Raw genomic sequence first — 20,488 nt, 5'->3', positions numbered from 1 at the left:
CCTGACAGCCGCTGGCCGGCCGCGCTCCTCGGCGGGCTGGGGCTGCCTCCGCCGCTGCCAGCTGGCGTGTGCGCCCCACGCTTCCCCGCTCTGCGCTCCTGACATCCCAGCCTTCCCCAGGCGCTCCCCTGGCAAGCGGTCCCGGCCTGCCTCCGCACCCCCTCCAGGAAAAGCCTGCTTTTTCTGGGCCCGGAGTGGCAGCGGGAGCTGCCGTTGGCAGATGTTTTCCGTTGTACCTAACTGTTGTCTTGCAGATTTATGAATATTTATTGTTTGAAGACGCCCAGCCTCGTGTAATTGCATTTTCATTCTCTCATTTTAGGTGGCAATCTTGAACTTCCTCCTTGAGCAGCATGTTACACGCTGGTTTGAAGTCTGCAGAGGAGCCGCTGTGGATCTCCCAAAGTCCGCAGGAATAACGCTGCTGGTGAAAGGTTTGTATATAACGCGTGTGTGCGAGACGCCAGTACTGAGGTACCTCTGCGGAGCTGGGAAGCCTAAGCCAGAGCAGAAGGCCCTAGGCTTTGCCATAGCGCCTGCAGCAAGCTCATGGGTTTTGGGGATGGCATGGAGACATCTAGGTTCCCTGCCTCCCGCAGAAACACACTGTTCTGCGGTTGGCTTCGCACAGTGAAATATATGTGTTTTACTCCATGAGTCCTTGTTCTCTCCGTATGTTACTGATCTAACCCGTTGCTTTGCAAGTCTCAACCTCCATGTCTTTTATAGGCAAGTAGAGAGAGAAACTTGGCTTATGAGCTTTGTTTTTAAGGCAAGTCTTCAGCAATGGAAGGATGGAGTAAGGATGGAAGTCCTTATTTTCTGCTTTCCTCATAAGTCAGTTTGTGGAAAGTTTGGGCAGAATTTCTTCAATATACTTGTCCTGTTTGTTATCTAAGAAATAACTGGTGTTTAATCAGAGTTTTAAATTTATGTCATTTAAAATCTCTTCCATTGGCAAGATGCATGTGCAGTCTTCTCTAGTATTTGTGTCCAACTTTGCTTTTCTTAAGGAATTGTGTATTTGACAAGTTTAAGATGCGGTTTTGTGTGGAAACGCTTGAATAGAGACGACTTCTCATAATAGCAAAGAGCATAAGCTGGTCTTTTCTAGGCCTGAAGACATACACGAAATCTGAAAATGCAGGTTTCTTCCAAGAAAAGCTTATTTGGTAATGCTGCAGATACCTTGGATTTATTCTGCCTTGTGTTTTAAAATACCGACACATCCATAGATGTGGATAGGTGTTTGGGGGCGAGAAGAGAAGGGTCGAGTTATTGGCAAGCTGATTTTTTCTGTATATAAAACTTGGGCGTTCCAGGTTACAGAACGAAATGTCTTCCTTGCCTAGGGATTTGTGTGCCAGAAATCTCAGCAGCTGAACGATGCCTCGCTCCTGCCCAACTGGCACAAGTCTTCCCACCCAAAGGAAAGGGAGGTTTCAGGTCTGCGCTCCTTGCCAACTGCAATAATCTGTGATGTTTCTAAACTCATTATCAAGTGCTGGTGATTTGAAGCATATGGGTAATCCTCTGGGCTTTGGCGTCTTAACTCAAAGCACCGTTGCCCTGCCTTGCTGAGGGATGGGACTTGTAAATTACTGCAGAGCCCTGTCTGGACATTCATATTTGTGGTTTAATTTAAGAATGGGAACAAGTTTAAGCTAAACCACAGCGAGCCACTTTTAAGCCGAGTAAATCTCCACAGAAGTGTGTTGGAGTAGATTAACCAAAGCAACACCTCCGGGGCTTGTCTGTAGGCACGACTGAACTAACGCTCAAAGACCAGCACACCCTGTTGTTCTGTGCTGCAGTGACTTCTCCTGGCCCAGCTCTAGAAACAGAAATGCTGGTTCCCTGTACCAGCAGTCTGGAAGGAAGAGTTGTGTTTTGTTTGCCTTTAAATGTGGTGTTTGAACTTTTTTAACCCAGTCACAAATAATGAAAACAGCCTTCAATTAGCAGCTCCCAGCCTGTTGGGGGAGGTGTCAAACAGCTGCTTTCTCTCCCTCTGCCTGTCCCAGGGTCCTTACTCCTCCCTGCCTGCACCTCTGCTCTCAGCTCTTCCCCCTTCTTTTGGGCTCTTGCCACTCCTTCCGCCTCTCTCACTTGCTGCTGGCTTTGGCAGCGCGGATGCAGCCCAAGTCAAGTGAGCGTGGCGGGACTGACTTTGCCTGTGGGTGCTCCTTGCCAAGCAGGAACTGGTGCTCTGCGCTTTTACTTGGAGTTCTTTGGGCCTTTTCCTCCCTGCATACATCAATGTGGCTTTCAAATAAAATGTGTTAAATGATGGCTCATTAAATGTTTGGGAAGTGCATTTATTGCACCAACATTTTGGTTAAATGTGGGGGCAAACCCGGTATTCCGTACAGCAGTGAGCATAAATGTTCAAGCAATTCTGTGCTGTCAGTTTTCATCATGCATCTCATCAGAGCTTTATTATTGCTGTCGTAGGCCTCTGTGGCTAGTGTCTAAGCCCCGCTCCCTTCTGGAGGGCTTGTGAAGAGAGCTGGCTGGGAACGTCACTTCTTGTTACGATTCGGATGCGATCCTTTACTTTGTCTTTGGGCAGTTTGGGCCTGGTGGTATCATTACCTAATTAAGGATTGCCCCCTGTTTCAAATAACCCCCGCTTGGTTTGCAGTGCTTTGAGCTGCTGTACTGAAATATTTACTGAAGACTTGTATTATTTAAATTGCCCTGCATAGGGAATCATCTCAGTTTTCAGGCCTATTTCTCTTGGCCTACCTGTTTAGCTTTTTTGCCTTGAAGGAGGACTGAATTCTTCAGAGTATTAGCTCTACAAAAAAAAGGCAGTAATTAACTTCAACCAAAAAGATTCAGAAGTACATGATGACAGTTGTTCTTGGAGCAGTGAGGTATCAGGTTGAGAACATCTTCCGCGTGGGCTCGGTGACATTTAAAAGGTTGCGTTTGGACCAGAGGTGAAGGGAATGCCATCTCCCACTGCTTTGCTTGCAACGCCGGGAGCAGCTCTGCAGACAACCTGGAGAGGAGAGGTGGTGTTGCAGGGCTGTAGATGAACTGCTCCTGTCATTTGTCATCTGCCCCACAGCTTGAGCAGGATGGGAACTGAGCTTTTGCTGATTGTCCAGGAGCAGTTCAGGTAGAAGAGGTTCCTTCCCCATGATGCCCTCCAAAGCAGCACGGCAGGAGGGGTGAAGATGACACAAACTGAGAACTGACGCTAGTGGGAGACGCTCGGTGTGGTGAAAATTGCTTGGTGGCCACAGTTTGAACTGATACTGGTTGCTGATGGGCCTGGAGGAGCCCGAGTGGTGTTCCCTCTCCCTAGAGAGCTTGCTTGGCCTGAATACCTTTGTGCCAGGCAAGCCGTGTTTAAAAACAGGTCCCGCAGAGCGAATATCTGTGTGTGCAAACAGTCAATCTTTGAGTAGTTGAAATGGAAGTTGAAGTGTCTGCAGCAGATGTTTCTAGCCTTTGTACCATGCTGCGTTAGTGTTTTTGGTAGTTGTTTTTTGTCGCATAAGACTCATTCGCATCAACATCTTACAAAGTTTGTCCTTGAGAGAAATATACCTATTGCATTAAAGGTTAAATTTATTGGGAGCGATGCTCAATTCGTCGTTCTAAGTCTGGTTGCATTCAGAGTGCTGAACCATCGCGATTACAGACGCACAAATAATGCAGTACACCCCTAATCTAGTTGTGTTCCATGAACTACCATGGCCACGCTTGAAGAGTTTGGTCATGTTCAGTGAGATCTACCGTGGCTAGATTAACGAGTGGTGCAATTTATTAAAGCAGCAGATGCACAGGGTCTTTGGATTGCTGGTGATAAATTCGCTGTCTGCAAAGCACGTGCAAATACCAAGAATATGAGTAACACTGCCTGGCTACAAATGCATGAAAAGATATAAAATGACTCTGTAGAGATTTCTAAGTTTCCCAGGGAGGCGTGGTTACACCTTGGAGGCAGGTAGCTTCTGGGATGGAGGTGTCTTTTGGTGTTATAATGGACAAAGTTCATCAAAAGGACAGCATTTTGTCAAAAACAGGGCAGGCTGTTTGCCCAGGGTAGCAAATATGCAGCTTATTGGTTCCGATGTGCCTTCAAGTTGCCATCTTATCACTGAGCCTGGCTACGGTGTCTCCACTCTGCTCCACCCTCTGTACATTTCCTCTTAGAGTCAGCACACCAGGTCCCTCTGGTGTGGTCAACACCTAAGGTTAGAGGCCTGGGGAACTTCCATGCAGTGCAGCTGCACTCCACCCTGGAGGCTTCTTCAGTGCTGTACCTTTTCTTTAAAATGTGAATATAAGTTTAATTTCTAAGTCACCTCTGGCAATTATTCCATAACAACTGACAACGTATTTTGCTTTTAATTGCAGCTTTCATCATGGGGGACATGAAAACCCCAGACTTTGATGACCTCTTGGCTGCTTTTGACATCCCTGATCCGACAAGCCTTGATGCCAAGGAGACCATCCCATCAGCTGGGGAGGAGAACGAGAATCACCTGAAGTCATCGGGAATCTGTATAGATGAAAATGTGTCCTTGTCCCACTCTTTGCCTCCCTCTGATGCTCCTGTCGTGAGTGTAATAGTGAAGAACACAAGTCGCCAGGAGTCCTTTGAAGCAGAAAAGGAGGGAAATCACCTGGGGACTGGTCTGCTACACAACGGGTTTCGTGGGTCTGATCTACCATCAGAGGCTCATGCTTTAGTGCATAATTATGGGAAGTTTGAGTCGACTTTTATTAATGGTGATAGCTCAAGAAGTTACTCTGAAAAATTGGACCAGTCCAAATCGGAGCCTTTGCCAACATTTAGTCAGTTTAGCCCGATCTCCAGCCCTGAACCAGAGGATGCGTTCAAAGAGAACAGTATTGGTGATAAACTGAAACATGCCCAAACTCCATATTTTCCACCACCTTCGATGTATATACCAACAGGAGCTTCAGTACTAGATCATTTTAGGAAGGTACCAGAGCCTGAATTAAGCATGTTTGATCAATACTGTAAAAAGGATCAAAAGATGGAGATCCACTTCCAGCCAGATAGTAGGCTGGAAATGAGCAGGAGAGACCAAGACAAAGCCGCGGAGAGGTTTGTGGAGTCAGGCAAGGACTTGGTAGATACTAATAGCTTCCTTGGAGAAGGCTTGGTGTTTGGAGATCTCCCTCACAATAACTTAGGAGAAGATAAAGGGTCTGTGCCCGATCTTAACATGTCTTCGTCAGTACCACCTCGCCAGAGGTTAAAGCCAACTCATTCAAAGTTGTCGTCCTGCGTGGCTGCATTAGTAGCTCTTCAGGCCAAAAAGGTCGCCTGTATTCCGAAAGGCGATCAGCCGAACCTTACAAAGGAACCTGGTCCTTTTAAAGATGGGACAAAGGGAAGTCCAAAAATGCCCAAGTCGCCAAAGAGTCCGCGAAGCCCCTTAGAGGTGGTGAGGAAGGCCAGCAAGCAGCCCGAGAGTCCTCGAAGCGTGTGCAGCGACAGCAGTGGGAAAGGCTCGCCTTCCATGGCAGCCGGTTCTCCACCAGCTATTCCCAAAGTTAGAATAAAGACTATCAAGACATCCTCTGGTGAAATCAAAAGAACTGTAACTAGAATTTTGCCAGAAAACGATGAGCTGGGTAAATCGTTAGAAGAGTCACCTGCAGAAACCTCATCTGCTGAAGAGTTTATCAAATCCTTCCCTTCCCCTGACACTAGCGCGGTTATGGAAAGTGAGGCTAGCAAGAACTCAACCAAAAATGGGGCTGCTGTGGCTATCCAGCTGTCAAACATAGCGAGTCCTTACACAGATAGTATGAAAACAGATCTTGCTGCAAACAGCACATCTGCCGTGTCTTTATCTCCACTGCCAAACTGCAGTGGCGGTGCCATAAAAGTAGGTATCACTGGGCAGCAGCTGAGCAAGAGGCAGCAGCAGAGTATCGTGGTGCAGCCATCCAGCGTGACCACCTCCAGCCTTCTTCCCAAAGCTGTGCACTTGGCAAATCTCAACTTAGTTCCTCACAGTGTTGCTGCTTCTGTTACGGCGAAGTCATCAGCGCAGAGGCGGAATCAGCCTCAGGTGACTCAAATGTCTGTGCCGCTGGTGCATCAAGTAAAGAAAGCTGCTCCTGTCATTGTGGAGGCATTTAACAAAGTACTGCACAGTGCCAATCCGGTGCCAATATATACTCCAAACCTTAGCCCTCCACCTGACACCAGTATTAATTTACCTGCCTCTGGGTACTGTTGCCTGGAATGTGGGGATTCGTTTGCCTTAGAGAAAAGCCTGACTCAACACTATAGTAGGCGAAGCGTTCACATTGAAGTCATGTGCACTCAGTGTTCAACTATGCTACTTTTTTTTAATAAGTGTAGCTTGCTTAAACATGCAAGAGATCATAAGAGCAAAGGATTTATCATGCAGTGTTCTCAGCTGTTGATGAAACCAATTTCCGTAGACCAAATGTTTTCACCTTCTACAAGCTCTTCAGCATCTTTGGCTCCTCAGACTTTGCACTCGCCCTCTCCTTCACGAAAACCCAATGCAACTTCAGGAAACGGGGTGGGAATTTCTACAAACACTCAGCCCGCTTTGCCTCTCTACACGGACCCATTGCGACTAATCCGTCAAGGACTCAAGTGTTTAGAATGTAACAAGCAGGCGCAGGATTACGTTGCTTTAGCGGCTCATTACCAGAGAACCTCAGAAGATAATGAGAGACTGGTAAGCCATCATTTCAATGTTATTAGTTAAATCTGAGTTTAAAGACATTGTCCTCTAGGGAAAAAAGTAGGTGTCATAGTGGCAGATGAGTTGCTTTGTTTAAAAAAGAAGTGCTTGCAGGGAATGTTTGGGGTATGTGTTGGCCCGGATGTGAGCATCTGAAGAGATGACTTAGCGATGCTTGCTTACCTTCTTTTTACCCTTTGCCAGTTAAAAGTGGGTAGTGTCTTTAATTATGGGGATGACAAGAAAAGAGCTGGAGGGAGACTATGGAGATCTTCGAGCATCAAAGAAAGATGGTGTTGGAGATCAGAGATCGCCAGCTAGCACATCAAGCGCTGAGCAGTGCCTTGAACAGGCTTTTGTGCTCTAGGCTTGGGTACAGGACATCTGACAGAGCTTAATTTTACCTTTCCTAGAACTGGTGCCAAAATCTTTGCGTTATACTTTGAACTTTTGGTGCTGGTTTTTTACTTTTAGACTGGTAAAGTGTATATTGGGATGGAACTAGCTGAGAGGCTAGCAGCCTCTACTGATGAATAGGAAGGGAATGCTCCTCGTTACATACCACGACGATACACTTTGGTGTGTGTGTGTAGGTTTTTTTTGTTGTGGTTGCTGTTTGTCTCTAATTTATTTTAGAGGATATGGTCAGTCCCACTTAAGTATAAACCACCCTAAAGTTGAACAGGAGGAGGAATCCTTTTTGCTTATTTCTTTGCGTGAAATGAAAGCTTTCCACGGCCATCTGGCTGCCATCTCCACTCCCAGTGCTCCCCTCCGTGAGCTCCCTGCATGAGGACGCCGTGCCACCAAGTGACCTTCTGGGGTCTGACCGCCATTTTCTGCCGTGGCCGTTGCGGTGTCTGCATGCTCCAGAGCCTCCCTTTACTTGTTAAATGTCCACCGGGAGCATTGAGGTTACTAGCATGGGCATGCAGTGGCCCCGTGTAGATGCTTTGTTATCTTTCTCTTAAATTCATCAGCAGCAAAAAGTAGATTATGGCTGAATGGTTTTGTCATGAAAAATAGCGAGGCCAGAAGGGATTGACGTGGCCACATAATCGCATTTCTTACCTGAGGCAGACCAGTAAGCGCTGCACTCTTATCAACACCATAACTTGGTTTTGAACTATAATACATTTCTAGGAAATGTCAGCAGTCTGGAACGAAAAGCCTTCAGGTGAGGGGATACAGTGAGTGCTCCTAAGTGAGCTAAAATGTTAATCAGTGGCATTAAAAATGTATTTCCTATTTTTGTTGTGGGATTATCAATTCAAGAGCTCCTTAAAGAGAGGACAAATGTCTGATAGTATTTTTAGACTGTAATCAAATAATTTATTCTGTAACTTAACCAAGAAAAGTTTATGCCTCTCACTTTGAGTTAGGTTTGCTAGATGTGAGACCTTTTTTAAAGTGCTTTTCTGAATATAACCATTGAAAAACTAGAAAAAGGGGACAGTAGAGCTTGCAAAGCCCTCTACTCCCTATTTGGTCTTCCCCTGCTTATACTGGAAGGCATGCATTCACCCTGTCCACAGTGTTATGTTGGGAGTCCCTTTTCAGTGCATCTCCTGTCCCCCATCCCCATTACCCCCTGGTACTCTGTGCCCTCCCAGCGTCACAGAACCATTCAGGTTGGAAAATCACCAAGTTCAACCATGAGCCTAGTAATGACAAGTCCACCAATACAACAACATGCTGTGAAGTTCTACGTGTTTCTTGAAGACCTCAACGGGTGGTGACTCAGCCACTTTCCTGGGCAGCGTGTTCCAGAGCTGCACGGCCCTTTCAGTAAAGACGTTTCTCCTAAAATCCAACCTAAACCAACCTATCCAACAGAACATCCATTTCAGCAAAACTGTTACATTTCTAAAGGAAAAAACAACTTGAGCCCGTATGCCTGTTACTGTTTGTGTCCAGATCTAGCAGTAGTGCAGGGAAGATGTCCCTCTGCCTTGTAGCAGTACCCAAGGTATTTTGTGTTACCGGACTGAGAGCTGAAAGCGTTAGTGAAATTAGCTGGTCTTGGAGGGGGTCCGTGCAGGAGATGGCTGCCACACTTGACTTCTCTGAGTCATCACGGCCAAAAGGTGCTGACATGGTGTGCTTGGGGCAGGAAGGAGCTGAAGGTTTTACGTATCATAGAATGGTTTGGGTTGGAAGGGACCCTAGAGGTCATCTAATTCCAGCCCCCGTGGGCAGGAATTGCATTTATTTCTGAGGTTGCTACTCTTACATAGATCAGAAAAAGAAAAAAAAGAGGAACGTTGGTAGGAGCAGGAGATGACCTAACAACTAGTTTCACAAGCACTTTCTTAGGTGGTAGAAGAAGCCACAAAATACTCCTGAAGTATTTTCTCCCCTCTTGCAGATAATGTAGAAGCCTAAATCTGACATAATTTCCATATTGTGTGCTCCAGTGAATTCAGCACATAATTGTGTGCCCGTGCTTGATCTGGAGTGTTGCTCCTGTTGCAGGACAATGCCAACACGCAGAGGTGGTATGAACAGCTGTGGACAACCTCAGACATGAATCATGTCCCCATGTCTCAAGAGACTAATTATTTAGTATTTGTTGTAATTTTAGGCATTTGAGCAAAAACTCCTGTGTAGTGCTTTTGTCCCTGACGTTCTTCTTGGTGTATTGAGACGTTGATTTAGAAACAGCTGTCTTTGGGATGGGGAAGCATTGTCATCGTTTCTTAAAGCTAGCAGAAATCACACTATAATATTTTGGATTTTTTGGGTGTTTTTCAGTATCTTGCTCTGTGCCTTCCTCAGGATGCGTGGAGAAGAGCTTGTGTCTGAATTCTGGGAATGAGTATCTTGTTATTTTCAAAGTAAAGCTGTGGCTTGGCTTACATATTCTAAAGAGCTTCAAGAAACAGAAAAAAAATCCCTTTAACTTGGGTTGTAGCAGAGCAGGTCCCCATTATTGCCTAAAGGTTATCATTAGTGATTATTCAGGTACCTGGTTCCAGATTACCCCATGAAAGGGAATTCTTGGGAAAGGTCAGTGGCTGAAGACAAAGGGTGGCAGTGGCATGTTTGCTGTTCCCAGGGCTGTACTAAAAGATGGCGACCCCTGACAAATGGAAAGTAAGCTGGGTTGATTTTTGATTGGTGTTAAATGACGCTAAATTTGGATTATTAACTGTGACGCATGCACATCTAATGTGTGCATAACCTGAGAAACAAGAAAAGAAAAAGCTTTCCAGCTTGGTGTGGAACAAGAATGTCACCTTGTTAAGAAGGCAGGGAAGATGTCTTACCAACAGGGTTGTTCAAGAAAGGAAGTAGAAGGCTAATTTTTTCAGTATGACACTTTCCAGTTACCCAGTTCCAGGCTGCAGTGAAATAACCGAAGGACAAGTGAGCTGCGGCGAGAGGCAGGAATGATTGGATTGCAGAGGGGACATGGCTTAAGCTGGCTTCGCTCCATGAGAAAACTTACCCGGTATTGATGCTTAAGACTTCTCACTCTACTTGGAATTTTTTACCGTGACTTTTTGAATTACTTAGACATCTTCATGTTTCTTGTATCTGTTCAAAAGGGAAGTAAGGCAAATTGTGTGTTTGTTCCTGACAGTGGTTTGGAAAATACTGTGTCTTATCTTTCTGAATGGCCTTGGGTAAAGTCCGTATTAACGGGGCTGATAACAGGTAAATGAGTTTCCTAGGTGAGGCCAAAATGTGAATACCATAGGTGGATCCTGGTTGTTTTGGAGAAGGGAAGAGCAACGTGGATGTGGTCCGGACAGTGGAGAAAGGAGGAGATTGGGAGCAACTAGGAGGATGAGAAGGCGATGATGCTGGCATTGAGAAGGTGGAGCGGAAAGACCTTTAGAGGAATGATTGAGAGCTTGACTGTAATATTACATTTTGGGCTTTCAGTGGCTACATGATTGCAGTTACTCAAAGTACAGCAGGGAAATCCTACTGGACTTAGTTTCATATAGAATATGCGTAAGATGAAGGCAGCTAAATACCAAAGCGGGCTCTCTGGCTTTTAGTGAGGATATGGGATTGCGAGTTACGAGTTAATCCATTTCAGAAATAGAAAACAGGACTTACTGGATGTGTGTTTTAAGTGGATCATATTAATGGATCTCAGTTATTTTTACCTTTTTTTTGGAGACTTGTGAGGCCATTTTTGCAATCGTCACTTGATAGGATTTAATTACTCCTCATCTGTTGCAGAATCACAAGAAGAAAACAGTATGTGAACTTGACTATCTGGTAGGTTGGATTTTGATCACACGGGAGGCCGTGCTGCATGCAGGTATTATGTTTATCCAGATGTTCAAAAGGTGGAAGCAGATGTTTCTTGTAGCTTCAGGTCTGTTTGGTCTGACTACAGCAGTGTTATGTTCTAGAGTAGGTAACTTTTTTTGGAGGGGGGGAAGTCTGATTAAAAACTTGCTGGATTATGCCAAATTAATCTGATGTGCATGTTCTACAGTTTATTTTTGGATTGGAGAAATAGGTAGATCCTAATGGTCCAGATGTTCAGTGAAATGGCTGGCAGGAGTGCTGTGTGGGGAAGGGCTGTACCGAAGGAGTAAAGTTAAGAGGTTGGAGCAGAATCAGGTAAAAAAGGAGGGAACTGCAACTGGGGCCAGGTTGCCCGTAGGACTCCCCTAGGGGTGGCTTTATCAAACATCCTAGTTGATGTTAGTATGAAGGACCTTGGAGGCTGAATGTGTTGATAAAATTTGTGGAACCAACAGAGTAATAAGTCATCGGGGGAAAAACTGGATGTTTTACAGGAGGACCTAGGTGGTCATGAAGACTACATAGGAATGGGATGAAGCAATTGAAAATGAGGATGTGTGTTTGGTCGCAGGAAGGCTCTGAACAACCGGTCTGTGCAAGGGATTTGAGTTAACTTGCAGTACCAGCCAGGGTCTTGTTAATGCTCCCTGTCGCTGCTAGCAATTACTTACCAGGAGAAACATGTATTGTTCCATGCGTATCGGAGAGAAACTGGAATAAATGAAGACTGAACGACTGGGGAAATGGAAAGATGATGTTATGAGGGGAAATTAAAAGACCTTTATGAGTTTAGCTTGGCAAAGAACTGAAACATTACAATGGGTCTCCTTCAGTACCACACAAGTCACAATATTAAGGTGAGGGTTGTGGCACTTTCTTCCAGAAATCAAATCTTCAAAAATGAAGTGTTTCCCTTCAGGGATCACCCTCTGTAGTTTGTCAGCATCAGGCAGTTCTTGTAGCCTTTTCGGAACTGAGCTCAAATTCCAGATGAACAAAAACCATGCAGATCCTCATGCTTTCATTATAGGTCTGCTTTTTCTCACAAAGTGAGAGTGTGTGAGGCTGCTCTGTGTTCGCTGTGATGTTTATAGAGTGGAGCTTTTTAAACCTATGGGCAGCGTTGATGCGAGAACAGACTCAGATTTACATGGAAAACTGGGAGATGGTTTGTCATCATCAGAGGAATGAATTCTGGAAAAGGTTTCCCATAGAAGTAACAAACAAGGGATACAAACTGGTTTTGAGACACAGCTTATCTGTTTTTCTGGCAAGGACAGAACAGCACACAATAATGTGCAAGAATTCAAAGTACTTTCTGACCCTTTTGGGCATAATTGTCCATCTACCAGTAGCCAGAGATGTTTCCTACTTTTTTTTTTTTTTTGTCTTTTTTGATGTTACCATCCCAAATCCACAGAGGTAGCTAAGACTTGAAGTACAACATGTAAACTAAGGACCTCTGAATTTTCCTCCACCTCTGTGCTTTTGTTCTTCCCCCTCTCTTTCTTCTTCTGTTGTTCTTTATTTGTCCAATAAGATTTTTTCAGTGAGACATGACGTATCCTGTTTATGCACCACCTACACTAGAGTTACTTAAAAGCAATTTTATGGCTGCTTTCTCTGTTTCTTCTTCCTTCCCCCTCTTAAATCAATGTTTTATAATTTATTGGCTAAAACTTGCCAGAAGCTAGTAGGACCACATGCTGCACTGGTAATCCCCCAGCAGTAAAGTAGCAAGTAAGAAAGCAGCTATATCTCTGCTGTTTTTTTTCCTTTTTTCTTTTTTCTTTTTTTTCCCTGCATGTTCATGTTTTAATTTGGAAAACAAGAGGATTGAAAATCAATAGAAATTCTCCTGGCCCTGCAGAGTACTGCTTTCTTCCTCTTCCAAACCAACTGCAATTAATGCAATTCCTAGATACCAGCAAAGACTGATTTTTTTTTTTTTTTTTTTTTTAAATGGAGGTTTTCCCTCTGAATTTTATTGAAGCAAAGGGTTGGAGGATGTTATGGTGAGAGCACATGGAGGGAATGAGGCTGCAGGCTGGGATTGCTGGGAGCGCAGACAAAGAGATGAGTGGCAGGATAGGAGCCAGAGCCTGTACCCTGAGGCCAGAACAGCGCGTTGAGATGAGGAGGAGAGGCTGGGGAGGAAGGAGGTTAGGGCGCAGCTCTATGGTCCGCTTAAATCAGCGTGTGGGCTGCTGCCACACAGGGTGACAATCCCACCCTCGTTTGGTCCCACAGCCCCCAGGGGATGGAGGTCCGCACAGAGGAAGGGGCACGCAGGGGAACCAGCGTGGTGTGTGTGCAGTCGCTGTGATCCCGGGGGGTCGTGGAGGTTCGGTAGGGTGGCCTGCGTGACGGGATTGCTGCATCAGAGGGAGGCAGGTGCTGTAGGAAGAACAGGCTGTGAAGGGAAAGAGTTCTCCTTTGTGTGAGAGAGCAGCTGGAACACATGGAGCTCTTCTTGGTGATGGGTTACTGAGAGCTTCTGGCTTAGGGTGAAGGAGAAGATGAGTACGGATGACACGGTAATGGGTATCTGCCACAGGTTGGCTGAATGGGGAGAACAGGCAGATGAGGCCCTGTACAGGCAGCTAGCAGCAGCCTGGCGCTTGCAGGACCAGGTCCTTGTGGGGGACTGCAGCCACCGAACAGTTAATGACCGAGCAATCCAGGAGACCCCTGGGCATGTCAGTGACAACCTCCTGACCCAAGTGAAAGGGGTGCCAGTGCTCTGCTGCATCTTGTATTCACTGATAATGAGGGGCTTGTTGGAAGCGTGAAGGTCAAAAGCAGCCTTGGCTGTGGTGTCCATGAGATTGTGGAGGGCAGGGAGAAGTGTGAAGAAGCAGCTTACAAATCTGGACTTCAGGGGAGCAGACTTAGGCCTCCTCAAGGATCTGCTTGAAAGAGTCACAAAATTGTTTGGGTTGGAGGCACCTCGGGGTCCATCTGCTCCAACCCGTGCTCAAGCGAGGATACCTGGAACAAGTTGCCCAGGACCACGTCCAGATGGCTTTTGAAGATCTCCAGGGAGGGAGACTCTACAACCTCTGTGGGCAGCCCGTGCCAGTGCTCTGTCACCCACACAGTAAAAAAGCACATCCTGATGTTCAGACGTAAGCTTCTGTGTTCCAGTTTGTGCCAAGTGCCTCTTGTCCTGGCGCTGGGCACCGCTGAGAAGAGCCTGCCTCAGTCCTCTTTACACCCTCCCTTCAGCTATGTACAGACCTGGGTGAGCTCCCCCTGACCCCCACTTCTCCAGGCCGAGCAGTCCCAGCCTCTCCTCACTGGAGAGGTGCCCAGTCCCTTTGTTGTCTCCATGGCCCTTTGCTGGACTCTCTCCAGTCTATCCAGGTCTCCCTTGTGTTGAGGAGCCCAGCACTCCCGGCATGGCCTCCCCAGAGCTGAGCAGGGCAGGATCCGTCCCCTCCCTCCAGCCCAGACTGCTGCTCGCCGCCTTCCTGGCAAGGGTGAGCTGCTGGCTTGTGCTTGGCCAAGCTGGTGGCCTTCCCTCATGGGAGATGAGGGGGGAGCACTGTATGCTGTCCAACTTGACTTCAGTGCAGCTGTTGTTGCTGTCCTCTTTAGGAACCTCCTAGAAAAGCCGTGAAGGATGGGCTGGATGAGCAAACGGTGCGGCGGGTTGAAAGCTGGTTGCGTAGCCAGGCCTGGAGGGGTGGTGTGCAAGTACAAAGTCCAGTTGGAGGCCAGTTACTAGCAGTGTGTAAGGGTCAGGGCTGGGTCCAGGCCTGTCGAACAGCTTCGTTAATGGTCTGGGTGACGGGGTGCGTTGTACCCTCAGCATCTTTGCAGGTGCCACCAAACTGGGAGGAATGGCTGGTGCACCAGAGGGTTGTGCTGCCATCCAGAGGGACCTGGGCAGGCTGGAGATGCGGGCTGGCAGGAGCCTGATGAGGTTCACCAAGGAGAAGTGCAAAGTCCTGCCCTGGGGAGCACCACCAAAACCCAGCCCCAGGACATGCTGCGGCACCCAGCTGGGAAGCAGCCCAGCAGAGAAGGCCCTGGGGGAGTCCTGAGGGACACCAAGGTGACTGTGAACCCGCAACGTGCCCAAGGAGTAAAATGGTGTCCTGGGCTGTGTCAGGCAAAGCACTGCAGGTGGAGGGAGGGGATCCTGCGTACCTTCCTTCTGTGGCAAGGGCTGGGATCTTGTAGTTGGGTTTAGCAAGTACTTGGCTGGTGAAGTAGGAAGGGAGTCAGTGAAAAAGCAACGTGGAGAAAATCACAGCAAAAATGGTGTGTGAACTGCTATCTTCTGTCTTTGAGAGGACACAAAGCACAAGGAAATGCAGGGTGAGAAGGAAGAAGCAGAGCTGAGAGACTAGATTGGCATCAACCTGCCCTGCAGGGTGGAGGGCAAGCAGAGGGCTTTAACGTTACCGTCATCAGAAAGGAGAAGGAAAAGTGCCATGTAGTCTTAGGGGATGTACTGGTGACTTGAAAGCGGGGATGTGAAAGCCCAGTGTCATCCAGTAAGGGATTATTTTAGCAACTGGGTGTTCAGGTTTCGAGTCGCAATGCGAGAAGCAGGGTGGTTGCTCGGTGGCTCAGAAGAAAAGATGTGGAAACTGAAATTCTTAAAATTATCGCTGACATCAGGAGAAAAGTTCTGCAGATCAAGAACGTTCAGAATTAAGTTTATTTGATGCAGCATTGTCCGTACGTGGGATACCGGTGTGAAGTTTCATTTTGCATTGAAATTCCACTGTTTCCTACAGCTGTCAAGTCCTAGATGTACACATTTTTCTGCAAATGCAAAAACGTGTTTTGTGGTTATCGAAGAGCCTTAACTTCCAGGGAGTCAGGTTTTACTTGAATGCCTTAGTTGACTGGGGCCTAACCACCCCGGTGTCTTGGGAATATTTAGGGGTGTGTGGGGGGGGGGGGTCACCGGGGGTGTGAGGAGAACGCTGGGTTTGGGAACGTCGGGTGGTGGACGAGGTGCAGGAGCACTGATGAGAGCGACCAGGGGAGGTGGGATGCAACAAAGAGCAGACGTGGTGGAGAGGGGGAGTGAGCCAGAGTGAGCAGAAGAGGGGAGAGATGGAAAAGTTCTGCATTGAATTGTAATTAAGTCCTTTAGGCTGCCGGCCAAGCAGGTTCCCGTGGTGGCATTGGCCCTCTAGGCTAACACGTTAAAACAGGCAGCTATAACCGAGGAAACAGAAGTGTCTTTGTACTCCGTGAGAGTACGGAGTTAATTAGGTTAAAAATGTCCACGTTAGGGCTGGACTTGCATGTTCCTTCACCAAAACTTGAATGCATTGGTCTCAGGATATCAGTTTGGTTCCAGAATTTTCTTTTAATTAATGACTTTAGGTTTCTCTTGTAGCTTCTCAGATCTTTAAGTTGAATGTGTTAATGAAACAATACCTATTCAAAGAAAGCCTGGGGGAAGGATACAGTTCTGCTCGCATAGGTAAAATTCTGTGTAGCAACATTATAAACGTGAAACCATCCAAGTGAAAAATCATCCTCCAGGCATCTGGTTTGCTCAGAGACGTTGACTGCAGGGCGGGCTGGCAAAAAGCTGTGCCTGCGGGAGGTGTGGAGCTGGAGGTGAGGGCTGGAGCGGCAGGCTGCCGGAGCCAGCGTGCCACACAGCACCGCACGGCCCTGCTGAAGGATGCAGCCTGCTGGCATTCAGCCCAGTGAGGCAGTAAGTGAAAGCTAATGCAAAGTTAACGGTTAACTCTAAGTGGTAATTCCCTTCTAATTTTTTTAATAGCAGAAACATCCTGCTGCTCTACATTGCACTGCTTGAACTGCCTGCGGTCCCTTGGCTGCCAGAAGTATTGGTTGTCCCTTTGGTTCTGCTAAAGCAGAAAAATAAAAGCTATTGACAGGCTGGATTTGGGAAGGAGGGGGGCTTTGGGGCACCTCTGGTGGGGGATTTTTGGTATGAATATGTAAAGGACAAGTGCTCTTTAGAACACTTGTGTTCCAAAAATATCAGTTCTCTTCCCCTCTAACTGTTTCACTCTGAGTCCTTAATGATATTTTTTTTAACGTAGAGGTTGTTGTTAGCCTTATGAAATTTTTCCTCTTTTGTAGCCTAAGTTCCGTGCCTTACAGTCAGCATGACCCCATGCTTTCAGCTGAAGCTACGCAATGGTCATGTCAAGGAGGCTGGGGGCTTCTCATTAAATAGATGTGAATTTTGTCAGCATCCCTTAGCTCTCTATAGCAGCAAAGAGGGTCTGAACCCAATGCGAAGTGTCTTTGCTTGCACTGAAGCTGGTTCCCTTTCGGTTTGTGTCAGGAGTAGTGAAAGTGAAGGGTTTTGTGCCCCGGGTTCAGCCTCCAGTGGGGTGTTAATGGGATCGTGCCCGGTTACAGGCTTCATCTGTAGCCACCGGGAAAATTGCCCGCCGGGATTTTGCGGCGGTGCCTGTGTGTGAGAAGGGAGATCGCTCTGCCTTTCTGATCCCGTGTGCTGTGCGCGGCTGGGCTGGAAGAAAACATGCTTGTAAACGGATCAAATGTGAGGCAGAGTCACTTAGTCAATTGTTCTAATGAAGCAGAAGGGTCGATGATGCTGTCTCTGTGCAGGTGCTTCCCGCAGCAAAACTGGGCTTTATCTTCTAATTTCCTGATTCACAAATGCCTCTGTGGCTTCAGGATTGCAGTTTGCACTCTGAACAAGTTGGTCTAGTATGTTGTTTTTTCAACCTTAACTCTACTTCAGTGAGTATTTGAGTATTTTTTTCCCCTTCTGAGGATGTTAATAAATGGAAATGGGAATAAAATTAAGTATTCTGGGGTGTCTGAGCTTCTGAGCGTTTTTCGGTGTGTGTGATCGTGACTTCTGAAAGAAAAGCCCGAATGCTGTGTGGCAGGCGAACCAGAATTGAATAAAACTTGTAATAAATAACTCTTGATTAAAGTGTAGGTTATGGGAGTATATGAGAAACGCAGACATTACACAACTCAAAATCATATCCTGGTAACACGCTTTAGAAATAACTGACTAATGAATGTCTCAAATTGCTGCCAGGCTTCTTTGAAAAGTCATGGAAAACTAGGAGAGAGATAATGTGACATCTGGAACCAAGTTAAAATTTCTCATACAAAGCAGAAGCGTTGCAAAAGAAAAAGGCACTTGGGCTCCGAGATGAAGCCTTGGGGATGTGGGGAGCAGAGATGGGGCGGCCCCTTTGCTCCTGAGAAATGCAGCAGCTCCTGGTCGGAACCAGCTGGGTGCATGCTCCTGCACTGCCTCTGGGCAGCTAAATGCCAGGATTTCTGGCCTCAAGTCTTTTGCAGGCCTTAAGGAAAGGATGAGAATAAGCTTAAAGGTATTAGCTGTTGGTTTTATTTTCCTCCACTGAACCTTTTTCAGCTGTACTGTATACCCTGGAGTGAAGGACGTGACCGCGATTCATACAGGAGTGACCTGTGGGAATTACGGACAGGGGGGAGATGTTTTCTGTCTCATCCCGTGCTGGGTTTTGCATTTTTTTTATTCATTCCTGGCATCTATTTTTTTTTGATTGCTGCAGAACACTGTGGTGATGTTTTCTCAGAAGTGTCTCCTTCCTGTAGTGGCAGTGCTCAGCTTGCAGCCTGTCACTGCGTGTGTAAAGCTAAGACTGCTTCTTCCCGTGTACGTCGCTTTGATTCGATAGCCAAATATAACCTGCCATGTGCATACCTGGACGCTTAGTCCTGTGTGGGCTTTTTGCAGTTCTTTGTGGTCAGTTCTTATTTGTAATACGCTGTTAACCAGGATATCATCAGCGTTCCTTGCCATTTTACTTTTTGTTCCCTTTCCCGGATATTTTGTGAATATTTTGAAGAGCCCAGATTCCAGCAGACCTTTCCTAGAGCCCTTCCTCCATGAAGGAGCTGTTTATTTCTGCCTTCTGACCAGTGATTTATCCATGCCTAAGTCTTCTTCCTGTACGTCCTAGCGGCTAGTTCCCTTGAAAGCCTTTGGAGAAGGGCGTTGCAGAACGTTTTGGAAATCCAGGTAGATTGACCCATCTGGAGGTCACATCTTCCTTGTCCTCGTGGTTTTGGAGTCCTTTGGAGAACTTGGATGAAGCAGGGAGGGAGAAGTTGTGTTGACTTTTCCCAAGTACCGTACAAGTAATGCTGGTTAAAGATGACAGCTTTCATTATTCTTACTAATTTATCCGTGACTCATCGCTCTTCATTTTGTCTGTTTGCTCTGTAAATTCTCGTCTCTTCCATGAGACAATCTGAACTCGGAGGCTTGTGGGTTTTTTTTTGTTGTTTTGTCCCCACTCTGCAGCATGGTGTCAGCGTGGGAATCCTTCCAGCTTCTGCCACGGCATCCGTAGACGCAATAAATTCGTTTCTCCTTATCCTCACCAGACTCTTGCTTTTTCCTCCCCTATCATGCATGCGCACTCTCTGGCAGCCTTCCTGCCTCTTGCATGGTCTGAAGAAGATAACCATTAGCGTTGATGCCTCTTGCTAGCTGGCCCCCAAACATTTGTACCCTATGACAGCATGTTTTGGGTCGCTGACGAGCCTTTCATGTCGTGGGGAAGCTCACTGCTGCTGTGTGTAGCCTGCGCATCCCCAGGCAGCCCTGCCCGGACACAAAGCCCATTAAATGCTGCAGGCAGAAGGGTGATTTGGGCACGTTTCAGATCAAGCACAAGCACTCTAGGCAGTGAACATCCAGGTTTTTCTGTGTGTTGGTTGCCCAGGGACCAAGGGAGCCTTTGGGGGTGCCAGATAAGGCATGTTGGGGTGCAAGAGGTGAGCCCCAAACTGTCTCTTTGCTGCCTTAAAATCAAAATTTAATCAGCCTTGTCAAGGCAGTTTTTTGGGTTTGTGGAGGTCTTTCTCACTACAACATGAGGGCAAAGGTGACTTCTACTTGTGTTTGTGCCGAGTCTGCTTTAAATACTAGGTGGGATCAAAGTTGAAGAGTCCTCTTCTAACAACACCAAAAAGTGACATTTCCCACTGCAAATTGAAACCCGGTTAGAAAAAAATCTGTAAAAGACAAAGAAAGCTGAGACTGCCCTGAACATCGGTTTCTACTTGTAGCTCTTCTTCGGTGATTTGAGAGCGCTTTGAAGAAATGAAGGTTGAGCTCAGCAGTTAAAATACTCCTTGCCTAGAGGTCCTGGGGGTATTTTAATTTCCCATTTTCCCATTGCCGTTTATATTTCATGGGTTCAGACCATGGCTGAGTAGTGCTGTTGTTCCTTGCTGAAATGAGGGGATTTTGGGACGGGCTAAAATACCCTCGAATGTGGTTTAGGTTTGGGTGTCTGCATGGGGCTTCTATGGTATCGTATATTCCACCCATTCTTCTCTTTCCTGTGGGAATCTTTTCTGCTTTAAAATTATTTTGTAACATCTCAAATCATGTCTTTTGGATAGTTTGGCAATTTCTGAAATTTCTTCCTTCCTTGAGGGCCTAATTTTTTATTCCCCCTCCAAAAAAATCTTTTTGGATTTGTTGTAGCTTTGCATTTTAT

General features: G+C 46.6%; 1 protein-coding gene across 1 annotated transcript in view; it reads left to right on the top strand.

Moving 5' to 3' along the window:
* The first annotated feature begins 301 nt into the window (after nt 1–301).
* Nucleotides 302–20,488, top strand: part of ZNF592 (zinc finger protein 592) — a 40,254-nt gene continuing 20,067 nt past the window's right edge. The window contains exons 1-2 of the mRNA XM_035335875.1: nt 302–434; nt 4,375–6,713. Of these exons, the coding sequence (XP_035191766.1) occupies nt 4,383–6,713 (2,331 nt within the window). The 5' untranslated portion in view covers nt 302–434; nt 4,375–4,382. The remainder of the gene's footprint in view (nt 435–4,374; nt 6,714–20,488) is intronic.

The sequence above is a fragment of the Oxyura jamaicensis genome, chromosome 10 (genome assembly GCF_011077185.1).
Source record: "Oxyura jamaicensis isolate SHBP4307 breed ruddy duck chromosome 10, BPBGC_Ojam_1.0, whole genome shotgun sequence".
Taxonomy (NCBI): domain Eukaryota; kingdom Metazoa; phylum Chordata; class Aves; order Anseriformes; family Anatidae; genus Oxyura; species Oxyura jamaicensis.
The sequence above is the reverse complement of the archived record's forward strand: the minus strand, read 5'-3'. Positions and strand labels throughout refer to the sequence as shown.